The sequence below is a fragment of the Elephantulus edwardii genome, unplaced genomic scaffold, assembly GCF_000299155.1.
Source record: "Elephantulus edwardii isolate Elephantulus edwardi_28Jun2011 unplaced genomic scaffold, EleEdw1.0 scaffold00116, whole genome shotgun sequence".
Taxonomy (NCBI): domain Eukaryota; kingdom Metazoa; phylum Chordata; class Mammalia; order Macroscelidea; family Macroscelididae; genus Elephantulus; species Elephantulus edwardii.
The window spans coordinates 1,592,502-1,612,885 of record NW_006399866.1 but is presented as its reverse complement, the minus strand read 5'-3'; the positions used below and the strand labels follow the sequence as shown (position 1 = coordinate 1,612,885).

Below are 20,384 nucleotides of genomic sequence, written 5' to 3'. Positions count from 1 at the left end.
CAACCACATTTACTGAGTATATGTTCTGAAGAAGACCAAGGGTTTCTGCCCTGAACAGAGGACAGACTCAGGAACTTTTAGTCTAATGGAGGAGTGCAAAATGAGATAATGATACAAATCATTGTCATAATCATAAGTTGTGGTAGAAAAGCACACACCGCTCTGGGTCCTGTAACCAGGGCGCGTCTGAGAGGCATCTCTGAGACCAAGATGCTTCACCCGAGGCTTTTTTTTGCCAAGAGCTGAAGCTGGAGAAACTTGGGATATTTGAGGTACAGAAAGGAAACTGGGGATCCTGGAGCTTATAAAACAAAGAGAGGAGGGGCAGGGACAGTTCTGGTGAATGATAAAGGCTGCACCTTGGGCCTCAGGGCCTCAGGAAAAGTCTGAATCTTTATCCTAACAGTAGTGAGTGATGGGACACTGGGCATCAGGGTTTGTACTTTCCAGATAGAATCCAATCTTCTGACTGCATCCTGCTGAAAAGGAGCCAGTCTCTCTGAGAGGAGAAACAAAGGCTTGTCTAGGTATCATCAGGCCTTGTTACGCAACACCATCAACAAGATAAATGGCCTTCTGTTCACGAGAGTCCCAAGTTCAAGTGCTTCTTCTGCCACAACTTATCTGGTTGACCTCGGGCAGGTGACGTCACCTCCAGAGCCCCAGTTTCTCATTTGCAGAAGCCTCTCAGTATTTCTGGGCACTGTGGCATGCTATTTGTGGGTTCCTGTTTGTGCCACCACTCCCATGGAGCTGCTTGGATGGGGCAGGACCCAGTAGGGGCTCCTGCTTCACCCCAGCTCAGCAAACAGCTCTGTGTGCCCCCCCCTCCTCCGCAGTGCCTCCACACATCACGCTGCCACCCAGCTTGCCAGGCCCTGTGCTGCTCAGCAGCCCTGTTCGGCTGACCTGTAATGCCACCGGAACCCCCAGGCCCACACTGATGTGGCTGAAGGATGGAAACCCTGTGTCTGCCACAGGGACACCTGGCCTCCAGGTCAGTAGGGCTGGAAGTTCGGGGTCACTCCTGGGGACCCTCTGTAGGTGCTGGGAGCAAGATCAGGCCATGGGCTCTGAGAAGTGAAGGGCAGACAGGGACAGGAGCGTCACTGGCTGCAGGGAGGAAATGGACCTCTTGTGAGGCACAGGGAAGTTCGGAGCTACACTGGCCAACAGAAACAATGTTTTTGTCAGCACTCACCATATGTGTAATGTAAAATCTTCTAGCAGCCCCAGGAGAACAATCTGGCATCTGCTTCCATAGAGATTAGCCAAAAAACCCACGGGACAGTTCCACTCTCTCATGTGGGGTCACTGTGAATCAGCATTGACCTGACGACACCCAACAACAGTAATCACCCAACAACAGTAACCACACAGAGGCGCCGCTGGGGTGCAAACAATTAAGTAGTTGGCTGCTAACCAAAAGGCTGGAGGTTCAATCCCAATAGCTGCTCTGCACTCCTGTACACTCTGCAGCCAAGAAAATTCCACAAGACAGGCAGTTCCGCTCTGTCATGAGAAATCTGATTGAAAACATTGAGAGAAACAGGTGGAGCTGATTTTTTTTTTTAATTTTTATTTTATATTGGTTTGCTTACAAAATTCATATACATTGTGTTTCACACTATTCCTCATTCACATTGTGTTTTATACAATCATGCCTATGCATTATGGGATTTTTAAAAAAATTATTATTATTATTATTATTATTAATTTCAATGAACATCTACAGAGATTTTGGAATTTCATTCATTCATTGTTGCACCTTTCTCCCCACCCACCCCCCCCCCAGTTTGCTCCTCTCCTTGAAAAGCAAAAGAAAACTCCTTCATTGGTACACAATCCCCTCCCCCCCCCCACACATCCCCACCCCCACCCCAAGTATACTCTGCAACCCTCATTCCAGACTCTTATGATAATCATAATACCCTAAAATATATAAATTTTAAACTATTCTCTCCCTCATCAGCTTCAATGCAGTAAACATAGTTTATCCAGTCTTTCTCAGTCCTACCCCCACCCCAATGTCAGCTTCATTCTACAACAGTGGCACTATGAAGTATTTGTCCTTTTGTGACTGAGATACTTCATTCAGCGTAATGTCCTCCAGGGTCACCCATTTTGAATAATATTGCATGAGTTCCTTGTTTTTCCAATGCAGCATAGTATTCCATTGTGTGAATATACCACAGCTTCTGGAGCTGATTTTAATAGTGCTTTTATTTACTCCAGTGTGCCCAAAATTCTATTATTTTGTCATATGATCCATCCAGAAGTGTATAAGAGACGATTCACATTCTTTTTGTACTAGCTCTGAAGGTGGTTGTGTACTTTTCCTGTGAGGCTCACCTCCAGTTCAGAGTGGCCGCGTCTCTGGGGCTTGCTAACCACATGAGGTGGTGGGTGAGCGTCACAGAGAATGGTGCAACCGTGGAGGACTCTTCAAAGCCAGTGTAGGAGGTTATTCCAGAAAACATTCCTCAGCTCACATCCTGGGGCTTCTCTAGGGGTCTGGAGCCAGTCCCCCCAGTGTGCTTGGCTGCAGGACCGGCTTGTGGGGATGGAGCACTCTCACTAGACGTATATAACAATGGCATTTCAGCCTAATGCAGTCTTCCTTCTGGGGCCACAGGTCTTCCCTGGTGGCCGGGTCCTCTCCTTGGCCAGTGTCCGGGCCTCTGACTCTGGCAGCTACTCCTGTGTGGCTGTGAGCGCGGTGGGCGAGGACCGCCGAGACGTCATCCTGCAAGTCCACAGTGAGTCTGAGGACTGTGTGGCCTGTGTGGTCCAGCCCAGCAGCTTCAAGAAGGTGGAACTGGGGTATCCCTGGCTACAGCCGAAGGGAGAGATGGTGGCAAATGAAAGGATCTTGCTGTTTGAGATGACCCAAGAATACCCGCCTTCAGAAGGCAGAGACCTGGGTGGGATTCCTGCTTCTCCTGGGAGAGCCCCCTGTGTCGAGTAGGGGGCTGTAGGCAGCAGTCTTGCATGGCCAGGAGCTCTGTGTTTGGAGAAAAGGAGGCAGGTGTGTGAGGCCAAGAGCCAGGAGGCCCAGTGTCCCCATAATATGGGTCCATTGTTAAGAGCAGACGCTTGAGTGGTGGGCCTGGGCTTCCACCTGCCTCCTCCACTTACTCTCTTTGACTTTGGGTTACTCACTGCTTCTTTGGGCCTCAATTTCCTCATCTGTAAAACAGGAGAAAGACTAGCACCCGCCCTACAGGTTGCCATGGGGCTCCATTAAGCCCAGTAGGCACATAGTTACAGAAGCTCTTGTTTCTTAACCCCGTGGGTTCTTGGGGAATCTACTGAGGTCCCCAAAAGAACTCAGAAATGCAGAGCCTTGGGGAGGAGGTGGGGGACTCCAGTTTTCTTCCTTGGCTGGAAGGACAATAAAGGTGTGACAGGTATTGTGTCCACATGATACACTGGTGTCATCTCTTTAATCCTTACAGTGGGCCCACAGGGTGGGTGCTTTCTTTACCTTCATTTTACAGATCAGGAAATCAGAGCTCAGGGAGGCCGAGTTGTGTCTTCAGGGTCTCACCAGTGATGAAGGCCAGAACACAGGTGTCCGACCCAAAAGATCTGACTCCTGACCCTGCGTTCCTAATGGCTGAGCTGCAGTGGTTATTTTCATTACAAGCGGAATGGAGGCTCTGAGGACTGCTTTTAAAACTCCTTAGTAGCAATTTGCTTTTTATTTTTATATAATCATAGATGTATATGCAATTTCCTAGATTAACATGCAATGCTGAGAAATATTACAAAGAGAATTGGGTACCTTTTACTTAACCTCTCCCGTGGGAACATAGAATTATGGTTTGGTGTCATAACCAGGGTATGAATATTATTGTACTCCACCATTTCACTCAGATTTGGGGAACTCCTTTTTTTTTTGGCTCTTTACATTTTATTTATGACAAACACCACCCCCAGGCCTCACCATCACTGACGCATGGGGTGGGGCCTCGGCGGGGAACTCCTTTTGAAGAGGGACTGTGAAGGAAGTTGGGGGATGAAGGCAGGAGGTTTGGGTGGGCAAGTGAGTTGCAGCCAAGAGTAGACCCCAATCTCACTTGCGCAAGTCTCAGCCCTGCCCTGCCCACTCAATCCCCTCAGCCCCAAGTGAGCTCACCTACTGCTTCCCCCACCCCACAGTGCCCCCCAGCATCTTGGGAGAAGAGCTGAACGTGTCTGTCGTGGTCAATGAGTCTGTGTCCTTGGAGTGCCAGAGTCACGCCGTGCCCCCTCCTGTGCTGAACTGGCGGAAAGATGGGCTTCCCCTCAAGCCAAGGCCTGGTGTTCGCCTCTCTGCAGACAAGGCCCTGCTGGAGGTTAGGGACTTCTGAAGTTAAGCCCCCCACGCCTGGGACAGGAGATGACTTGAGGGCGGGGTCAGCATGGCACCACCATTGCTACTAGAGATCTCAGCCCTGGGTCTATTGAGTCACTGACAACCTCTGGTCCCAATGGCCTGGTCAGAGCTGGCTCTGAGTGAGGAGAGCACAGACCCAGGGCTGAGCACTGGCGCCCCTCCTGACTCCCAATGCACTGAGCACACTCTGATTCTTCTACCCTTTTCTTTGTTTTTCTTCAAAAGTCCCCTTTACTTTTCCCCACTCCCCCTCACATGCCTCATGACGCCTCCTGGCCCTGAGCCAAGCCTGCTGTCCCTTCTTAGGTGGAGGGTCAGCCGCAGGGAGCTGAGAGGGAGCAGGGTTCCAGGACCAGCAGGAGTAGAGTTCTAGCTTGGCCCTCTCCTGGCTGTACCACCTGAGACAGAGTCCTGGCCTCGAGGGCCACAGGCACAGAACATGTCAGTACCCTGGCGTGTTTCTCCAGACAGCTGAGAGAATTCACAGAAAGGCCTCCATCTGCCCCAGAGGTGGCTGGGAGGGCATGGGAATGTTACCTTTACAGCCGCTCCTCCACCCCCTGCCCCCTGAACCTTGTGATATGACCATTCTAAGCTCTGAACATTGCTGTTCAGCCCCCTCTGCTGGACCACCTGTCCCTTCTTTCCCTTCACTCTTCAAAGCCACAGCTGGGCCACCCTCACAGTTTATCCCAGGATCATACTCTTCCACATGTGAGGACCCTGAGGTCAAGATCCCCTCACCCCGACTCTTCCTCATTCCCACCTCTGCTCTGGTCTTGTCCCCTGGATGCTCCCGTGAGTCTGTAAGCAGATTAAGGGCAAGAAGTTCTCTGAACCGGCCAGCAATTCCTCCTCGTACTAGGAGGGTGCTCCCCGGAGCAGGTGGGCAATGCTGTGCAGTGAAGTGGGAGGAGGTTGCAGGGCTGCCATGTGTGAGGCTTGTACTGTGTGTGCACAGTCCATCTGAGGCCTATGCAGCACAGGCATTGCTTTCTGGAACCTTCCCTGTGCAGGAGGTGTGGGAGGTGCAATCACTGTCCCATGCTCCAGTGAGGTACAGTGACACAGGCTACCCAAGAGGCATTTCCGTCTCTCTTTCCTCCTGGACAGGTGGACCACGTGGAGGTGTGGGATGCAGGCCGCTACACCTGTGAGGCGTTGAACCAGGCTGGACGCTCAGAGAAACACTACAACCTGAACGTCTGGGGTGAGGGTCTCCTTGCCTGGGCTGGGGCTCCCCCAACACCAGGATTTCCTGCACCCTTACCGCAGCTAGATGTGCCCTGGCTAAGCGCTCTGCCCTCACCAACCCCATCCCTGCTCACCACCTCTCCTTTCTGATTTAGTTCCTCCAGCCTTCCCCTCAGGGGAGCCCCAGACCCTGACTGTAACTGAGGGGCACCCAGTGAGGCTATCCTGTGAATGTCGAGGTGCCCCCTTCCCCAAGATCTCCTGGAGAAAGGACGGTATGATCATTACTTCATCCTAATCCCACCTCATTGCTTGGCACAAGAAAGCCACTCCTCCCTTACCAGGTGTAGCTGAGATGGGTGGGCTTGCTGACCTGGGGGTGAGGGTAATACTTCCCTCTTTGCCCTGTTCTTGGGTCCACAGCACCCCTTCCCATGCTTTCCACTAGCCAGAGAGCTGGATTGATCCACGGGCAGCCCCACTTATGATGTCTCTCCTTCGAGGAAGCCTTTCCTGATTCCTACTTCCAGGCTGAGGCAGGGCTTCCTTAACGTGGCCCTTGGTGCTAAAGAGTCATGTTACTTACCTTGGTCCTTCTATGTACCCACTAGGCACTGTCTTGGCCAACAAAGAACTCCAAGTTCAGTACCTGGTAGGAGACAGGGGCTCAATCAGTTTGGAATTCTTTCATTTAGCCAGTATTTATTGAGAGCTGCTCTCTGCTGGATCCTGTTTTGGACTTTGGGAATTCATCAGTGAACAGACAAATCCTTTCCCTCAGAGTAAGGGAAACCAGATAATAAACAATTATATGACTAGGTGCCTAAAGCAATAAATGGTTTGGATAAACACTAGAGGGTAGCACTTGTCATTTTAGGTAGAGTGGCCAGGAACATTTGACTTTACACCCGTCAAGGAAGTGAGGGATGAGCATGAGTACATCACAGGGAAAAGGCATTCCCTGCAGTCGTAACAGCAAGTGCAAAGGCCCTGAGGCAGGTGGAGCCAGGCATGTCTGAACAATGGCAAAGCAGCCCATGGGGCTGCAGTAGAGCCTGCAAAAGAGAGGGAAGCAAAAGATAATTTCCAGTGGATGTTGGCCTCAGTGCTATTGTAAGACTCTTGGCCTCTCTCAAGGGCTCTAAACAGAGTAGGACCCAATATGACTTACATTCTAACAGGACCACCCCAATAACTTGGCTACACCCAGACCATTGGGAGCAAATTTTCTAGAAATAGGGCACCAATGAGGAGGCTTGTGGGGGCTCCAGGCAAGAGATGTTGGTAGCCTGGGCTGGGTAATGGCCACAAGGTGGTGCAAGGGACCAGGGGTCTGAGTGTATTTTGAAAGTTACTGAAGGATTTTCTGATCAGGTTGGATGGGAACGAGAGGGAGAAATCTAGCATGGCTTCCGGGTATCTGCGAAAGGCTGCAGGAGGAAACATGGGGAAATGTGTTACTTCTGAGATACTGTGAGATGTCCAGTGGGCATGTCTGGAGCTCAGGGAGAAGTTTGGAGTGAGAATCAGTTTAAGAACATGTAACTGAGGTCCCCTAGTAAAGTGTGGGGATCAAGAAGAGAATGACCTTGGAGCAGTCAATGTCAGAGGAAGGAATCGCCCCTTCTCCTGCTGAGACATGAATGAATCAATGACAGGAGTCTGGGGCTTGATCCTATATGCACAGTGCAGGATCCTAGCAAATGATACTAGCATCTTCAAGGTTCAGAATCCTTCTCCCATGTTGAGGGCTTATTACACTCCAGTGTGCTAGCCTCCTGTTCGTCCTTTCCTGGGTTGTCCTGGCAAGACGTATAAGTCATTCATTAAATAGCTTTCACTGAGCCCTGCTGGGTGCCTGGCCCTGGCAGTCTCTAAGGACTCTGGGGCCAGAGTAGGGTTATGGGGAATGAGGCTGGGTCTGCCTCCAGGAGAGCACAGGCCAGTGTGGGATTTGGACAAGGCACCTGCAGGTAGATGGGGAGAAAGTTGAGGTGTGGAATCTCAGAGGGAGTGCATGGCCAGATTTGGCACTCAGGGAAGACTTCTTGGAGGAAGTGATGTCTATGTCGATGCCTGAATGATGAATAGGAGTCAGTAGATGTGGGAGGTCATGGGTTCCTGGTGGAAGGACTTTGTTGCCCCACAAATGCCCTGAAGCAGGAGCTTCTTTCCCTTTGCATCCAGGTCAGCCTCTGCCTGGGGAAGGGGCTGGCCTCGAGCAGGTGTCTGCTGTGGGGAGACTGCTGTACCTGGGGCAGGCCCAGCCCAGCCAGGAGGGCACCTACACCTGTGAATGCAGCAACGTGGCGGGGAACAGCAGCCAGGAGCATCATCTGGAGGTGCATGGTGAGCCAAACCAGGTGGTGGAGAGGCAGGAGGAGTGGAAAGGGGACACACTGAGAGAGCAGACCACCCACTCACAGCCAGTGCTACGTGAAGACAGGAACAGTAAAACTGAGGATGGTCCCACATTCTCTCTTATAAATTTCCCTTTACTGTCTGTTTTCTCAGAGCTCCTAGCCTGAATTTGGGAGAGTGGCAATATGATCCCCAAATACTTCCTAAGGACTTACAACCCCTAGTGTTATATCCCCCAGTGACCCAGGGAAACCAATGCATTTAGAAATACTTAGAAACAAGAAAACTGTCAAAATGATAGGAAGTTCCCACATACATCAGAAAGTCAAGGCTCCTTTTTGTCCGTCAGAGTCAAAATAAATACTGTAGTCTTAGGAAAATCACACTAGAAAAGAAAACCAAGAAAAATTGTGCTCAGCATTCTATAGTGAAACTCTCCAGTGGAATTATCCTTGCCTCCAACCTACCCTCAACTTTCCCTGCTACAGTTTAAGCTCTGGGAAGCTGCTGGTTTCTGTTAGAAAAGACCTCACAAAGACCTTAACAGGGCACTGGAGTGAGGTGTTCCCAAGAGCAGGACCATGAATGAGAGAGCTTTGTTTCCGCTGGGCTACAGATGGGGGTGAATGAAACTTTAGAGAGGGTGGAGTGTGGAGTGGACAGTGACTGTGACCCCCAGGGTGTGGGAGAGGTGGTACAGCTAGAGGCAAGGTCACTAGTCAAGGTCACCCAGCCAGAGTGGCAGGATGGAGTCATGGGTCTAAACAGGGGTGTGTTCACCAAGTATTGTGCTTGGAGCAGCTCATCCTTATGTACCTCTTTTCACCCTCAGTTCCCCCTCAAATCGCTGCCACCCAGGAACCCCACACACAAGTCTCTGTGGTCCAGGATAGAGAAGTCACTCTTGAATGCAACGTCACAGGGAAACCCTCGCCAACAGTGATCTGGGAGCAGGACGACCAGCCGGTCAGGGACAAGCCTGGCCTTCTACTGCAGAATGACAATCAGAGCCTGCATATCCTGCAGGCAGGGACTGCTCAGGCTGGACACTACCGCTGTGTGGCTGAGAACGTGGCTGGGAGGGCTGAGAGAAGTTTTTTACTCTCTGTGCTGGGTGAGGACCTGGAGAGCAATGCTGGCTCAACCTCCATGCTCAGCTCTCAGCTCTGTGCAGCCCTCAGCTCTGAACAGCCACCTCTACATGGCCCACAGCTCTGCATGGCCCTTAGCTCTGTGCCGCCTTCAGCTCTGCAATCCTCAGCTCTGTGAGACCCCCAGCTCTGACCAAACCTCAACTCTTGGTGGCCCTTAGCTCTGCAGAGCCCTCAGCTCTGACCAACTCTTAAATCTGCATGGCCCTCAGCTCTGCAGCACTCAGCTCTGGGCTGCCCTCAGTTCTGTTCTGCCCTCAGCTCTTCATGGCCCACAGCTTGGCTCAGCCCTCAGCTCTGCAGCTCTCAGATCTTCATGGCCCCCAGCTCTGAAGGACCCTCAGCTCTGTAGCTTTCAGCTCTGAAGCTCTCAGCTCCGTATGGCCCTCAGATCTGCACAGCCCTCAACTCTACACAGCCTACAGCCCTGTAGCCCTCAGCTCCACAGCCCTCAGCTCTGCAGCTCTCAGCTCTGCATGGCTCACAGCTCAACTTGGCCCTCAGCTCTGCAGTCTTCAGCTCTGAGTGACCTTCAGCTCTGCATATCCCTCAGCGCTTCAGCTCTCAGCTCTGCATGACCCTCAGCTCTGCAGCCCTCAGCCCAGCAGCCCTAAGCTCTGTGTGGCACTCACCTCTCCACAGTCTTCAGCTCTGCAGTCCTCAGCTCGGCTTGACCTTCACTTGTTTGTCCCTCAGCTCTGCAACTCTCAGTCTGTGTGGCCCTCAGCTCTGCTTGGGCATCAGCTTTGCAACCCTCAATCTGCGTGACCTTCAGCTCTGCGTGGCCTCAGCTCTGCGTGGCCTCAAGCTCTGCGTGGCCCACAGCTCTGCATGGCTTTCAGCTCTGGATGGCCCTCAGCTCTGCAGCCCTCAGCCCTTCACATCCCTTATTTCTATTTCTGACCTCACCCTTATTCTCGGGTCTCTGATGATGGTTGTTCCCAGGGGTGGCAGCTGACATGCTGCTCTCAAACTCAAGAACTGGTCTTCAATCTCCAACTCCCTGCCTCATCCTTTCTCTTTTTCTGCCTTCTTGCTTACTCTTGTCCTTCCATTTTGTCCTCAATTTTTTGCTGTTTCCTTACTCTGTTTCGGGCACTGGGGAAATGAGCAGTCTGTCCTAAGTGAGAGTGTGGTGCAGAAGGAAGCTCTCAACTATTAGTTGAGACCTTTCGAGGTCACTCAGTGTGTGCTGGAAGAAAGGCTGGTGATCTCCTTCTAAAAAATCAGTCAGTCACTGAAAACCCTGTGGAGCACAGTTCTGCTCAGACAAACGTGGGGTTACTATGAGTCAGCTTTTATTTTGGGGGTGGCATTATCCTGCATGACTGCCATGTCATGAGGGATGCTCAGGGGGCTGTGATAGGCCAGAAAGCCCCTGAACTTCTGTGGGAAGTCAGAGAAACATCCAGGAGGAGGTGACTTTTAAGGTGAAGCACAAAGGCTGAGAACAATCAAACTGGGTGCAGGAGCAGGGACGAGTGTGCCAGGCAAAGGGAACCGACTGTGTGGAGGCCTGGAGGAGTGATACAGCTCATCCAGGGAAACCAGAGCAGCTCCATTCATTCCAGTGACTGGAGCTCCCACTGTGTGCCTGAAGTTCTTGTAATTCAGGGTAAAGGTCAGGGTTGGTAAGAGACAAGGCAGGAGCGGTGTGGAGGATGGGTTTACAGAGGACCCCTCTCATGTCCCTAGCGTGGGATCTTAAGCATCATGGACAGATCCTTTAAAACTTTCAGAGTCACCCCTTAGTTCCTGTGTGTGGGTTAAGGGAACGTGTCTGTGCTTACTCTCGCTCTAGTGCTAGTTGCATTTGCTTCAGGCCAGGCACTTTTCCTGAATTCTCCATGTGTCCTTCTGATGGATTTAGGAGAGAGAAAGGCCAGTGTTTGCCTGACTCCAGAGCTCAGTCTGTGCCCTTTCAGGTGTCATGACTTCAGTGGGAGCGACCTTGATCTTGTCCCTTCTGCTCCTCAGACTCTGATGTGGGAGGCGAGGGTCTTTAGGCAGGTAGAAGCATGCAGCCCCTTGTATGCCTCCTGAACAAAACTTCTCTGTATCTAGTGCCCCCAGAGCTCATCGGTGACTCAGACCCCCTGACCAATGTCACTGCTGCCTTGCACAGCCCCTTGACACTGCTTTGTGAAGCCACAGGCATCCCACCCCCAGAGGTCCGCTGGTTCAGAGGGGACCAACCCGTCAGCCCCGGAGAGGACACCTATCTTTTGGCAGGTAAGGGGCCAGCCGAGGAGGATCTGGGTCTCACTGGCTTTGGCCTATGTGTGGCCATCATTTCTGACCTTGAGCTGCTGGATCTGCTTGGACTAACTGTTCTAGCCATTGGTACGTGAAACGTGTACTTGAAAATACTAGTCAGGTGAAGTGCTTCAGGAAAAAAGCTTTGAGATTTAAAGATTTTGGAAAAACCTTCCTACTCCACTTCTATCCTGGAGATTCACACAGTGCACTTTTTCTTTCTTTTTTTTTGTGTGTGCACATTTTCATAGTACACACTCATACTCATTGGTGTCAAATAAAAACTGACCTGTAGCTGACCTTCCAATGGGTTTTCAGAGGCTGTAAATTCCAGGTGAGAAGACTCCCCATATTTCTCCTGCAAAGCAGCTGGTGGATTCAAACCACACCCCTTTGGGTTGGCAGCGTAACTCCTTACCCACTAGACCACCAGAGCTCCCTATTATCATTATAAACATTTTCATAAGTTTTGATTATTTTGGAAAAGTCTCACAGAAAGGTACCAAATGTTTGGAAAGACTGATCTAAGTACCTTCTCCTGAATATTCACTCCCCCTCATAAAGTTTGTGATAATTCTTCTTGGTATACAGGTGGGGAAACTGAGGCCCAAGGCAATGTCCCATTCAGATTTTTTTTCCTTTCCCATTCCAGCCTTTCAGCCACCTTGAAGGTTGACTGAGGCCCCATACACCTCAGTAGCCCATCAGTTTTTCACATAGCCAATGCTGGGGTGGTAAATGTATCTCTCCTGGCATATTTCTGAGCATTTGAGAGTGTCTCCCAGATGCATTGCACAGAAATAGATTCAGAGGCTATACCTGTGCCCAATGGGAAGAAGGGCAGTGCCAGTCAGTGACTCCTGGATGCAGGAATGGCAGTGATGGCATGGGTGTTCGCCTCCCTTGGTTGGTCTTAAGAGTCTTAGGGCTTCTAAAAAGGAGCTAGCTCAACTCTTAGGGATTCTTGGTAGAAGACTTTTTGCTATACCTATCAGAGATATTGCATATTGCAATGGGAAAGTCTGCTGTTAGGAACCTCTCCAAAGTACTGAAGAGCAATGGTGTCACTCTGGAGACTAAGGTGTACCTGATACAGGCCATGGTCTTTGAAATCAGTTGTTATGCATCAGAGAGTTGGACAATGACTAGGGAGGATAGGGGAATTGATGCCTTTGAGCTGTGGTGCTGGAGAAGAGTACTGAGGGTACTATGGACTGCTGGGAAAACAAACAGATTCATCCTAGAGAGGGTTAAACCGGGCTTCTCTTTGGAGGGAAGGATTATGAGGCTTCGTGTGACATACTTTGGACATGTTGCAAGGAGGGACCAGTCCTTGGAGAGGGACATCATGCTTGGGAGGGTAGAGGGACAGCACAGGAGAGGAAGACCTTCTATGAGGTGTATTGATTCAGTGACTGGGGTAGTGAGTGTGTCAGAGACAGTGAGATTGGCACAGGACAGAGCAGGGTTTAGGGATGCTGTACATAGGGTCGCTATGAGTCGCAAGTGACTCAATGGCACATAACAACAACAACATCAGAGAAAAGTGTGTACCAGACTTGGACCAGGATCCTGTAGTCCCTTGCTGTCTTTTAAGCCACAACCAGTCCTCAGAACTAGAAGTGGCCAGAATGACAGATCGTTCTTGCTAGAACAGTTCACCCTGGTGCAGGTCTAATGTCCAGGCACCTCCATCACTGTTTATCCCGCACAAGCCTCTGTTTCCCCCATCTACAGAATTGGACACGCATACACCTAATTATAATGCCTGGTGCTCTCCCTCCTTGGGGTTGGCTTGGATAGAAGATATTCTCAGCTGTGCTTGGATCCCACCCCTCTCCTTCCCTAGGTGGCTGGATGCTGAAGATGACTCGAGTGCAGGAGCAAGACCGAGGGCTGTATTCATGCCTGGCCATCAACAAGGCTGGGGAGGTGCGAAGAAACTTCAGCGTGGAGGTCTTGGGTATGTTGCAGCCCATTCTCATGGGTGCCTATGAATCCTTCCTTCCTAGCTCGAAATTGTACAGGGACAGGATCCAGGTCTAACATCTCATCCTGCATAAGGAGGCTCAGAACAGAAAAAGAGCCACCTCTTGTTCTCTGTCTCTGAGGTTGCTGTGGAACTTTCTAGATAAGCAAGGACCAACTCCTAGTCTCTGTCTCATTGCTAGCGAGTCAGTATGGACTCATAACTGGCCTTAGGGGTTTCCGAGGCTGTAAATAACCTGAGAGGAGATGCCCGTATTTCTCATGAGGAGCTGGGGTGGATTCGAACCACCAGAGAGGCACAGCCTTTGGGTTACAGTGCATCTCCCTATGGGATAACCACCAGTAAAACAATCTTCTTGGAGCTGGTTCTTTCCTTCCTGCCAGCAACAAATGTTGACATTAAACTCTGTGCCCTGTGGAAACTGGCACAAAGAATGGAGAAACCAAGGCACAGGAAACTAAGAGGAGTTGTGGGTTCTTGAAGTCTCGCTCTACAGATCTCAGCCCCAGTGACTGGCCCTAGTCAGTAATCATCTCCCTGCTTCTCCCAGTTCCTCCTAGTATTGAGAAGGAGGACCTGGACGAGGTGATCAAGGTCCCCGAGGGGCAGACCGCTGTCCTGGCATGCAACACCACAGGTGAGGCCCACACTCACATGGAGGCTTGGGAGAGGAGCGAGCAGGTAACTTGGGAAACAAGAAGGGCCCTGGGGTTCTGGCTTACCTGCCCCTGCATTCTGAACTCACCTCTGACTCTCTTCTTACCCCTACATTTGGTGTCCCCGCTACCCCAAATGCTTTCCCTACTCCCCACTTGACTACACTTCTTAGATTCAGTACCTTCCTGGAGGTCTTGGCTTCCTACAACCCCAAGTGAATCTCCGTCCCAGATTGACAACACTGGGGCAAAGAGGTCTTGTGCCAACTGTGTTCCCAAGCCAGGCTTTGAGAATTAAGTGACCTTGTCACTGTAGTTTTCCTGGTACCTGTTAGTCACCATCAAGTCAGTTATGGCTCATGATGACCCCATATATACAGAGTAGAACTGCTCCCTAAGATTTTCAAGACTGTGACGTCACCAGATGTCTCCCAATATGCCTCTGAGTGGGTTTGAAACATCAACTTTTGGAAGAGTAAAATAATAATCCAAGAAAAAAAAAATCTCATTGCCATTGAGTTAGAACGAACTCATAACTGAGTCCAGTGAGTTTTCAGAGGCTGTAAATCTCACAGAAGGAGGTGACCTGTCTTTCAGGAGAAAGGACTCAATTTTTCAGGAAAGGATTAAATCTTTCAGATTGCTGAAAGGAAACTTTTGGGATTCAAACCACCTGCCTTTGGATCGGCAGTGCAATTCCTTACCCACTACGCCACCAGAGCAGGCTGAAGGAGATGAATGGCCCAAAGGAAGCATGTATGTGTGGATGGAATAATGGATGGATAGATGGATGGATGGATGGATGGATGGATGGATGGATGGATGGATGGATGGATGAAAGGAAAGAAGAATGAGTTGCCCTTGTGTCTTGCTTTGTGCTTTATCTGTTTTGAGCTACCTGTGTCCACACCTTGGTGAGGAAAAGTCAGCTGAAATCCACAGGAAAGGGTCTAGATCAGACCTGGTGACTTCTCTGTTCAGCTGGTTGCCCAGGGGAGGAAGAATCCCTGTCCCGTCCATTCCAGAGCATCCTTCAGGCCATCGGCAGACCTGGTCAAGCCTGCGGAATTGTTTCACCCATTTCTTCTATGTGCACAGGCCACCCACAGCCCAAGGTCACGTGGTTCAAAGATGGTCAGCCCCTAACTAGTGGAGATGCCCACCACATATCCTCAGATGGAGCGCTCCTGCAGCTCCTCCAGGCCAACCTGTCCAGTGCTGGCCACTACTCCTGCATCGCAGCCAATGCCGCAGGGGAGCGGACCAAGCACATTCAGCTTAGTGTCCTGGGTAAGTGCTGGTCACTCTGGGGGCTTGGAAGAAGAGTCAGCCACTGAGTTTGGCTCCATACGTGTCATTGTGCAGAAGCACTTGACTATTTTCCTTCTATTTCTCCAACTTCAATTCAACGACAGCAGTAACAAGGATATTGAGTATTTACCAATGGCCAGGCATTTGGCCAGACTTGACTGGTTAATTTTCACAAAAACCCTTGAAGGTGGGAGATGTGCTTGTTCCATGTCATCAATGAAGTTTCTGAGTCTTAGAGAGAAGTGACCTATGCCAAGACCCTGGCTGGTGGATTCATACCTTGTCTGCCCATCTCCTGAGTGTAATAGCGAACTATCCTGTTAGGCTGGAGAAGCTGGGAGATGAGAGACACAGACTGCTTCGGTGAAAATGGTTTCTGACAATGCTGGTAGGGAAAGGGAACCTCTCCTGCAGGGGCTAAAAGAGGAAATTTCAGGACCAATAAAAGTAGAGGTGTTCTACCCCACAGGAGACAGACTGGTGGCCCTATAGCTCAGGGAAACTGAGGCAAAAGTGATCAGACTTAGTGGTGAGGAGCCTGAGCCCTTTATCACCAGGCTCAAGCTCAGGTCTGGCTGCTCTGTGTGGGCTGCTTTGGGCCTCTGCCTCCCCATCTGTGTAATGCAGATCACAGGAGCGTCAAGACTAGGTACTGAGAAAGTCAGCCCTCCACACAAGGGTTTGTAAATAAAAAGAAATAATTTTTAAAAAACCCAAAACCCTACAATAATAATAATAATAATAATAAAGGTGCTGAGGCCTGAGGGTTTCCTGGTTCTTTGAGGATCCTCAGGGTTGGGGATCCTCATTCACAAGTGACCTTCCTGCCCCCTCCCAATCCCTCCAGTGGTTCCCACCATCCTGGGAGTGACTGAGGACAATGCAGACGAGGAAGTGACCGTGACCATCAACAACCCTATTTCTCTGATCTGTGAGGCTCTGGCCTTCCCCTCCCCCTCCATCACCTGGATGAAGGATGGGACCCCCTTTGAGCTTTCAAAGAACATCCAGCTGCTCCCAGGTGATGCCCTTGGCGGGAAGAGTGAGGGGACAAGTGACATGCCATCACACTGGGCCAGAGGGGGCTGGTGAGCCTGAACTTCACACCTAGTGGAGCTACAGCTGCGAGCTGACCCTGGCTGCTGCCCCTCAAGCAGGTACCCACGGGCTGCAGATCCTGAATGCCCAGGAGGAAGACGCGGGCCAGTACACCTGTGTGGTCACCAACGAGCTTGGGGAGGCCGTGAAGAACTACCACGTGGAAGTCCTCAGTGAGTCTGGCTTCTCCGGAGTGCCAGCTCTTGGGCTGCACTGGACACCCCCTCCCCAGGGTGCCCAGTGGTCTCCTCTGAGGTTTACAAAGCAGAGGGGGTGGGCTTGGTCACTTCTGACTTGGCACTGAGGACGCTAAGAGCAGGGAATGGAGAGTGAGGACCTGGGAAACAAGGGCTCCTAGACCCCTCTAGACCTGGCTTTCTCTGCCACTCCAGTGTGGATATAATCAGAGGGTCCACATCTTGAGACCTGAAGGTCCCCAGAATGGCCTCTGGATGTCCAGCCAGGAATTCCTCTGCCTCTGGCCTGCCTCGTTAGCCTACCAGTTAGACTCATGCTCTCCCCTAAGTTCAGAGAGCCCAGGATTCCTGCGCCTCTACTGTTCAGCATAGCCCCACCCTCTCTCCTGGGACTGTCCCAGGGCCAGGGTGCATGCAACCGTCAACACTCCCCCAGACCTGATCCTCAGACCTCCTTGTGGTTTTCAGTACCTCCTTCAATCTCCAAAGATGACCCCTTGGGGGAGTTTGGTGTGAAGGAAGTGAAGACAAAGGTCAATAGCACCTTGACACTGGAGTGTGAGTGCCGGGCTGTGCCCCTACCCACCATCAGCTGGTACAAGGATGGACAGGTGAGTGCAGGTGGGTGAGTGGGGAGCTTTAGGTTGTGCCCCCATGGACCATCAGCTGGTACCAGGATAGACAGGTGCATGCAGATGGGCAAGTGGGGCCCTTTAGGCATGCCCCACCCTGGTTCTGCTTGGAATCTTCCAGAGGAGGCAGTCCTTGAAGCATCTGGCAAAAAAACTAGCCTGCGCCCCAACCACCTTTTATTTTTGTACTAAGAAATTCAACTAGAGAACAGTATTGGAAACATTCAGTTCTACTATGACTCACCAATTTTTCTTCCATTTTTAATGCATATTCATTTGGCTTCACAAAGTTGTCATTGGGGTGTTTGCATTGCTTAATGTTGCATTTAAAACTTTTGTTATGGTATAAATCCACTCATGTAGAGGGCATAGGTGGCTCCTCGGAAGAAGGATTGCCTTCTGCACAGAGCCCCAGGTTTAATTGATGGAGCCCCAGTCACGTGCCGCCACATCTCGCCCATCACTGGTGGCTTGTTTGCCACCAAGATGTCAAATAGGTTTAAGCAAAGTCTAGACTAACACAGATCAGGAGAAAAAACCTGATGATGATTTATTTCTGAAAATTGGCCAATGAAGACGGAACTGATTGCAAGAATCCACTTGACCCCTTTGTGCTGGAGTCCCTGTGGGCCGGGGCTGATTTGACAGCTGTTAACAACACCAGCAGCACTGATCTTGCTGCATTTCGTCCCCTCTTCTCTGATCTCACCCTCACTCTCTTCCTTGCTCCCCACAGCCTGTGACCCCCCATGAGCGGCTGCATGTCCTGGGCCAAGGACGACTGCTCCAGATCCAGCCCACTAGGGTCTCAGACTCAGGGCGATACCTGTGTGTGGCCACCAACGTGGCTGGCGAGGACGACCAGCACTTTAATGTGCTCATCCAGGGTGCGTGCCACCCAGTGGGCTGAGGGACCCTAGCCCAGAGAGCAGAGGGATATGGCAGGCCTGTCAGTGGGAACAGGTGGTGGCATGCAGTGGCCAGAGCCCATGCTGGCTCCTGGGGCTCCCAGCATCCTTCTGATGGGCCCCACCAGGCAGCCTCGCCCAGCAGATCCTGCCTCGACTCCCACTACTGTTACAATTTCATATTGAGCCATTTGTTTTGGTTAGGGTATCACCTCAGAAAGTCCCCAGTAAAATGTGAATGCACTTCAGGCTCAATCTGAGGGGTGTCTCCACAGCACTGTTGCTTTCCTGAACAGAACAGGGGTCCTCGCCCCTTGGTGGAGTTCTTGTCCTTGGTGCCCGTAGAGGAGAACCCTCGCAGGAGGGATGACAATGCTCACTTAGCATGAGTGTCTGTGCGGTTCACGTACCCCTTACAGTGTCTCCTATGGATCCATCACAGCAGCCCCGAGTCTCCCTATAGCTGAAAAGATGAGATCCAAAGAGATCAACTTGCTTCTCTCACATTACAGCTTTAAATAGCGGAGCCTGGGCTTGAACCAGGGCCGGTTGAGCCTAAACCTTGTGCTCTTAACCTCTCTGCCAGGGACTTCTTGCTTTATTAGGAGGCACAGAGATTTGTTTCAAACTGATCCTGGGTGAAGAGTAAGATGAGGCTGTGTGTTAATAATTGTTGAAATTGATGGTGGGCACCTGGCAGCTTATAATAGTATTATCTCTGTTTCTGTATACATTTGATATTTTTCTTATAGAAAAAAAAAAGAAAAGGAATTAAAAAGAAAAGGAGCAAGGCAGGCAGCAGGTGGACTGGCAAGCTGCAGAGCGAGATTTTGCTATGAAATGCTTCTGGAGTGTTCTGACCACCCAGACCCCTTCTCAGTGCTTCTGGTGCCTCCTAGCTCTGTTATCTTGGGAATTCACTGCCCCCTCTAGGCCTCTGCTTGGTCTTTTGTAAAATGTAGATGAACAAATCAAGTAGCCTGGAAGGCTGTTTCTGGTTCCCAAAGCAGATTTTGTTCCTCTGTGCTTTGAGAAACTGGCCAAAGTTTGGTATCTTGTTTCCTCCCTAAAAAAAGAAAAAGTATGCATTATGAAGACTCTTTTATTTTTAAATTTTCTACTGCTTTATTTATAAAGTTAAAATACATTGTTTCCACACAAGGTCTTCCCATTTCCTTCACACACCCCATCAAATGGTGCAACCCTGTGATTAACACCCCACTCCCCGCCCATCCTCATCCCTCTGCTTCCGTCCTTCCTCCCCTTTGGATCCTTGTCCTCATTCTACAATAATGGTTTTATACAGTATTTGTCCTTGTGGGACTGAGTTCACTCAGCATAACGCTCTCTGGATGAGGAGTCTTCTGGAACCCATTAGATATGAGCTTTGGAGGGTAGGGACCTTTTCCTAGTGCCCAGCACATAATAGTTGCTCACTAAACACACGCTTAGGGAGTTGGTGACTTTAGAGAATGTTTTGACCCAAGGAAATGGCTCAGAAGTGGAAATATCTGTACTTGGGGTGCATAAGAATCCCTAACACCTTTGTCTCCCTGCCCTGATCACCCCTCCCAGTGCCCCCCATGTTCCAGAAGGTAAATGATGACAATGCCGGCTTCGAGATCCTATCCCAGGAGGAGGAGGAGGCCCGGGGTGGGGTGACGGAGTACCGGGAGATCGTGGAGAACAACCCTGCCTACCTACACTGTGACACCAATGCTGTCCCACCTCCCGAGCTCACCTGGTACAAAGAAGACCAGCCCCTCTCAGTCACAGATGGGATGTCAGTGCTGCAAGGTTGGTCAGACCAGCATCCCACTCACATCAGATCCTGTCCCCTCAGCCTCCTTCCTAGAAAATCTTTTAATCTCCCCATGTGCTGCTTGCTGGGCAGCCTTGGGCAGGGCCTGCAACCTCTCTGGACTTGCTTGTCCTCTGTAAACTGGGCTTGAAGGCCTTTGCCTCTCTGATGTCAAAAAGTGGACCCCCTTTGGCCTCCACCTTTTTTGTTTCTCAGACGTCTGGGCATCAAGATCTGTAACATCTGAAATAATGGTTGAGATAGCTGATTCTTATTTAAGCCTCATGGCCAAAATGCTGAGGAAGCTTCTGGAAGGTTTTGAGGGTCACACTGTGATTGAAGTACTTGCTTCTGTGGCTTTCCCCTACTTCTTTTAAACAACTTTAAATATGTGTTTATTTAAGATTGCTTTATTATTCTTTTATATTTGTTAACATTCAGATTTCAT

The 20,384-nt window shown here is 50.5% G+C and overlaps 1 protein-coding gene across 1 annotated transcript in view; it reads left to right on the top strand.

Annotated features, from left to right (window-relative positions):
• HMCN2 (hemicentin 2) overlaps nt 1-20,384 on the top strand; it is a 193,960-nt gene that overhangs the window by 113,454 nt on the left and 60,122 nt on the right. The window contains 16 exon segments of the mRNA XM_006892600.1: nt 840-997; nt 2,636-2,759; nt 4,165-4,340; nt 5,495-5,591; nt 5,731-5,850; nt 7,763-7,924; nt 8,769-9,050; nt 11,152-11,319; nt 13,193-13,306; nt 13,884-13,970; nt 15,088-15,279; nt 16,148-16,321; nt 16,458-16,571; nt 17,064-17,206; nt 17,964-18,114; nt 19,711-19,932. Of these exon segments, the coding sequence (XP_006892662.1) occupies nt 840-997; nt 2,636-2,759; nt 4,165-4,340; nt 5,495-5,591; nt 5,731-5,850; nt 7,763-7,924; nt 8,769-9,050; nt 11,152-11,319; nt 13,193-13,306; nt 13,884-13,970; nt 15,088-15,279; nt 16,148-16,321; nt 16,458-16,571; nt 17,064-17,206; nt 17,964-18,114; nt 19,711-19,932 (2,484 nt within the window).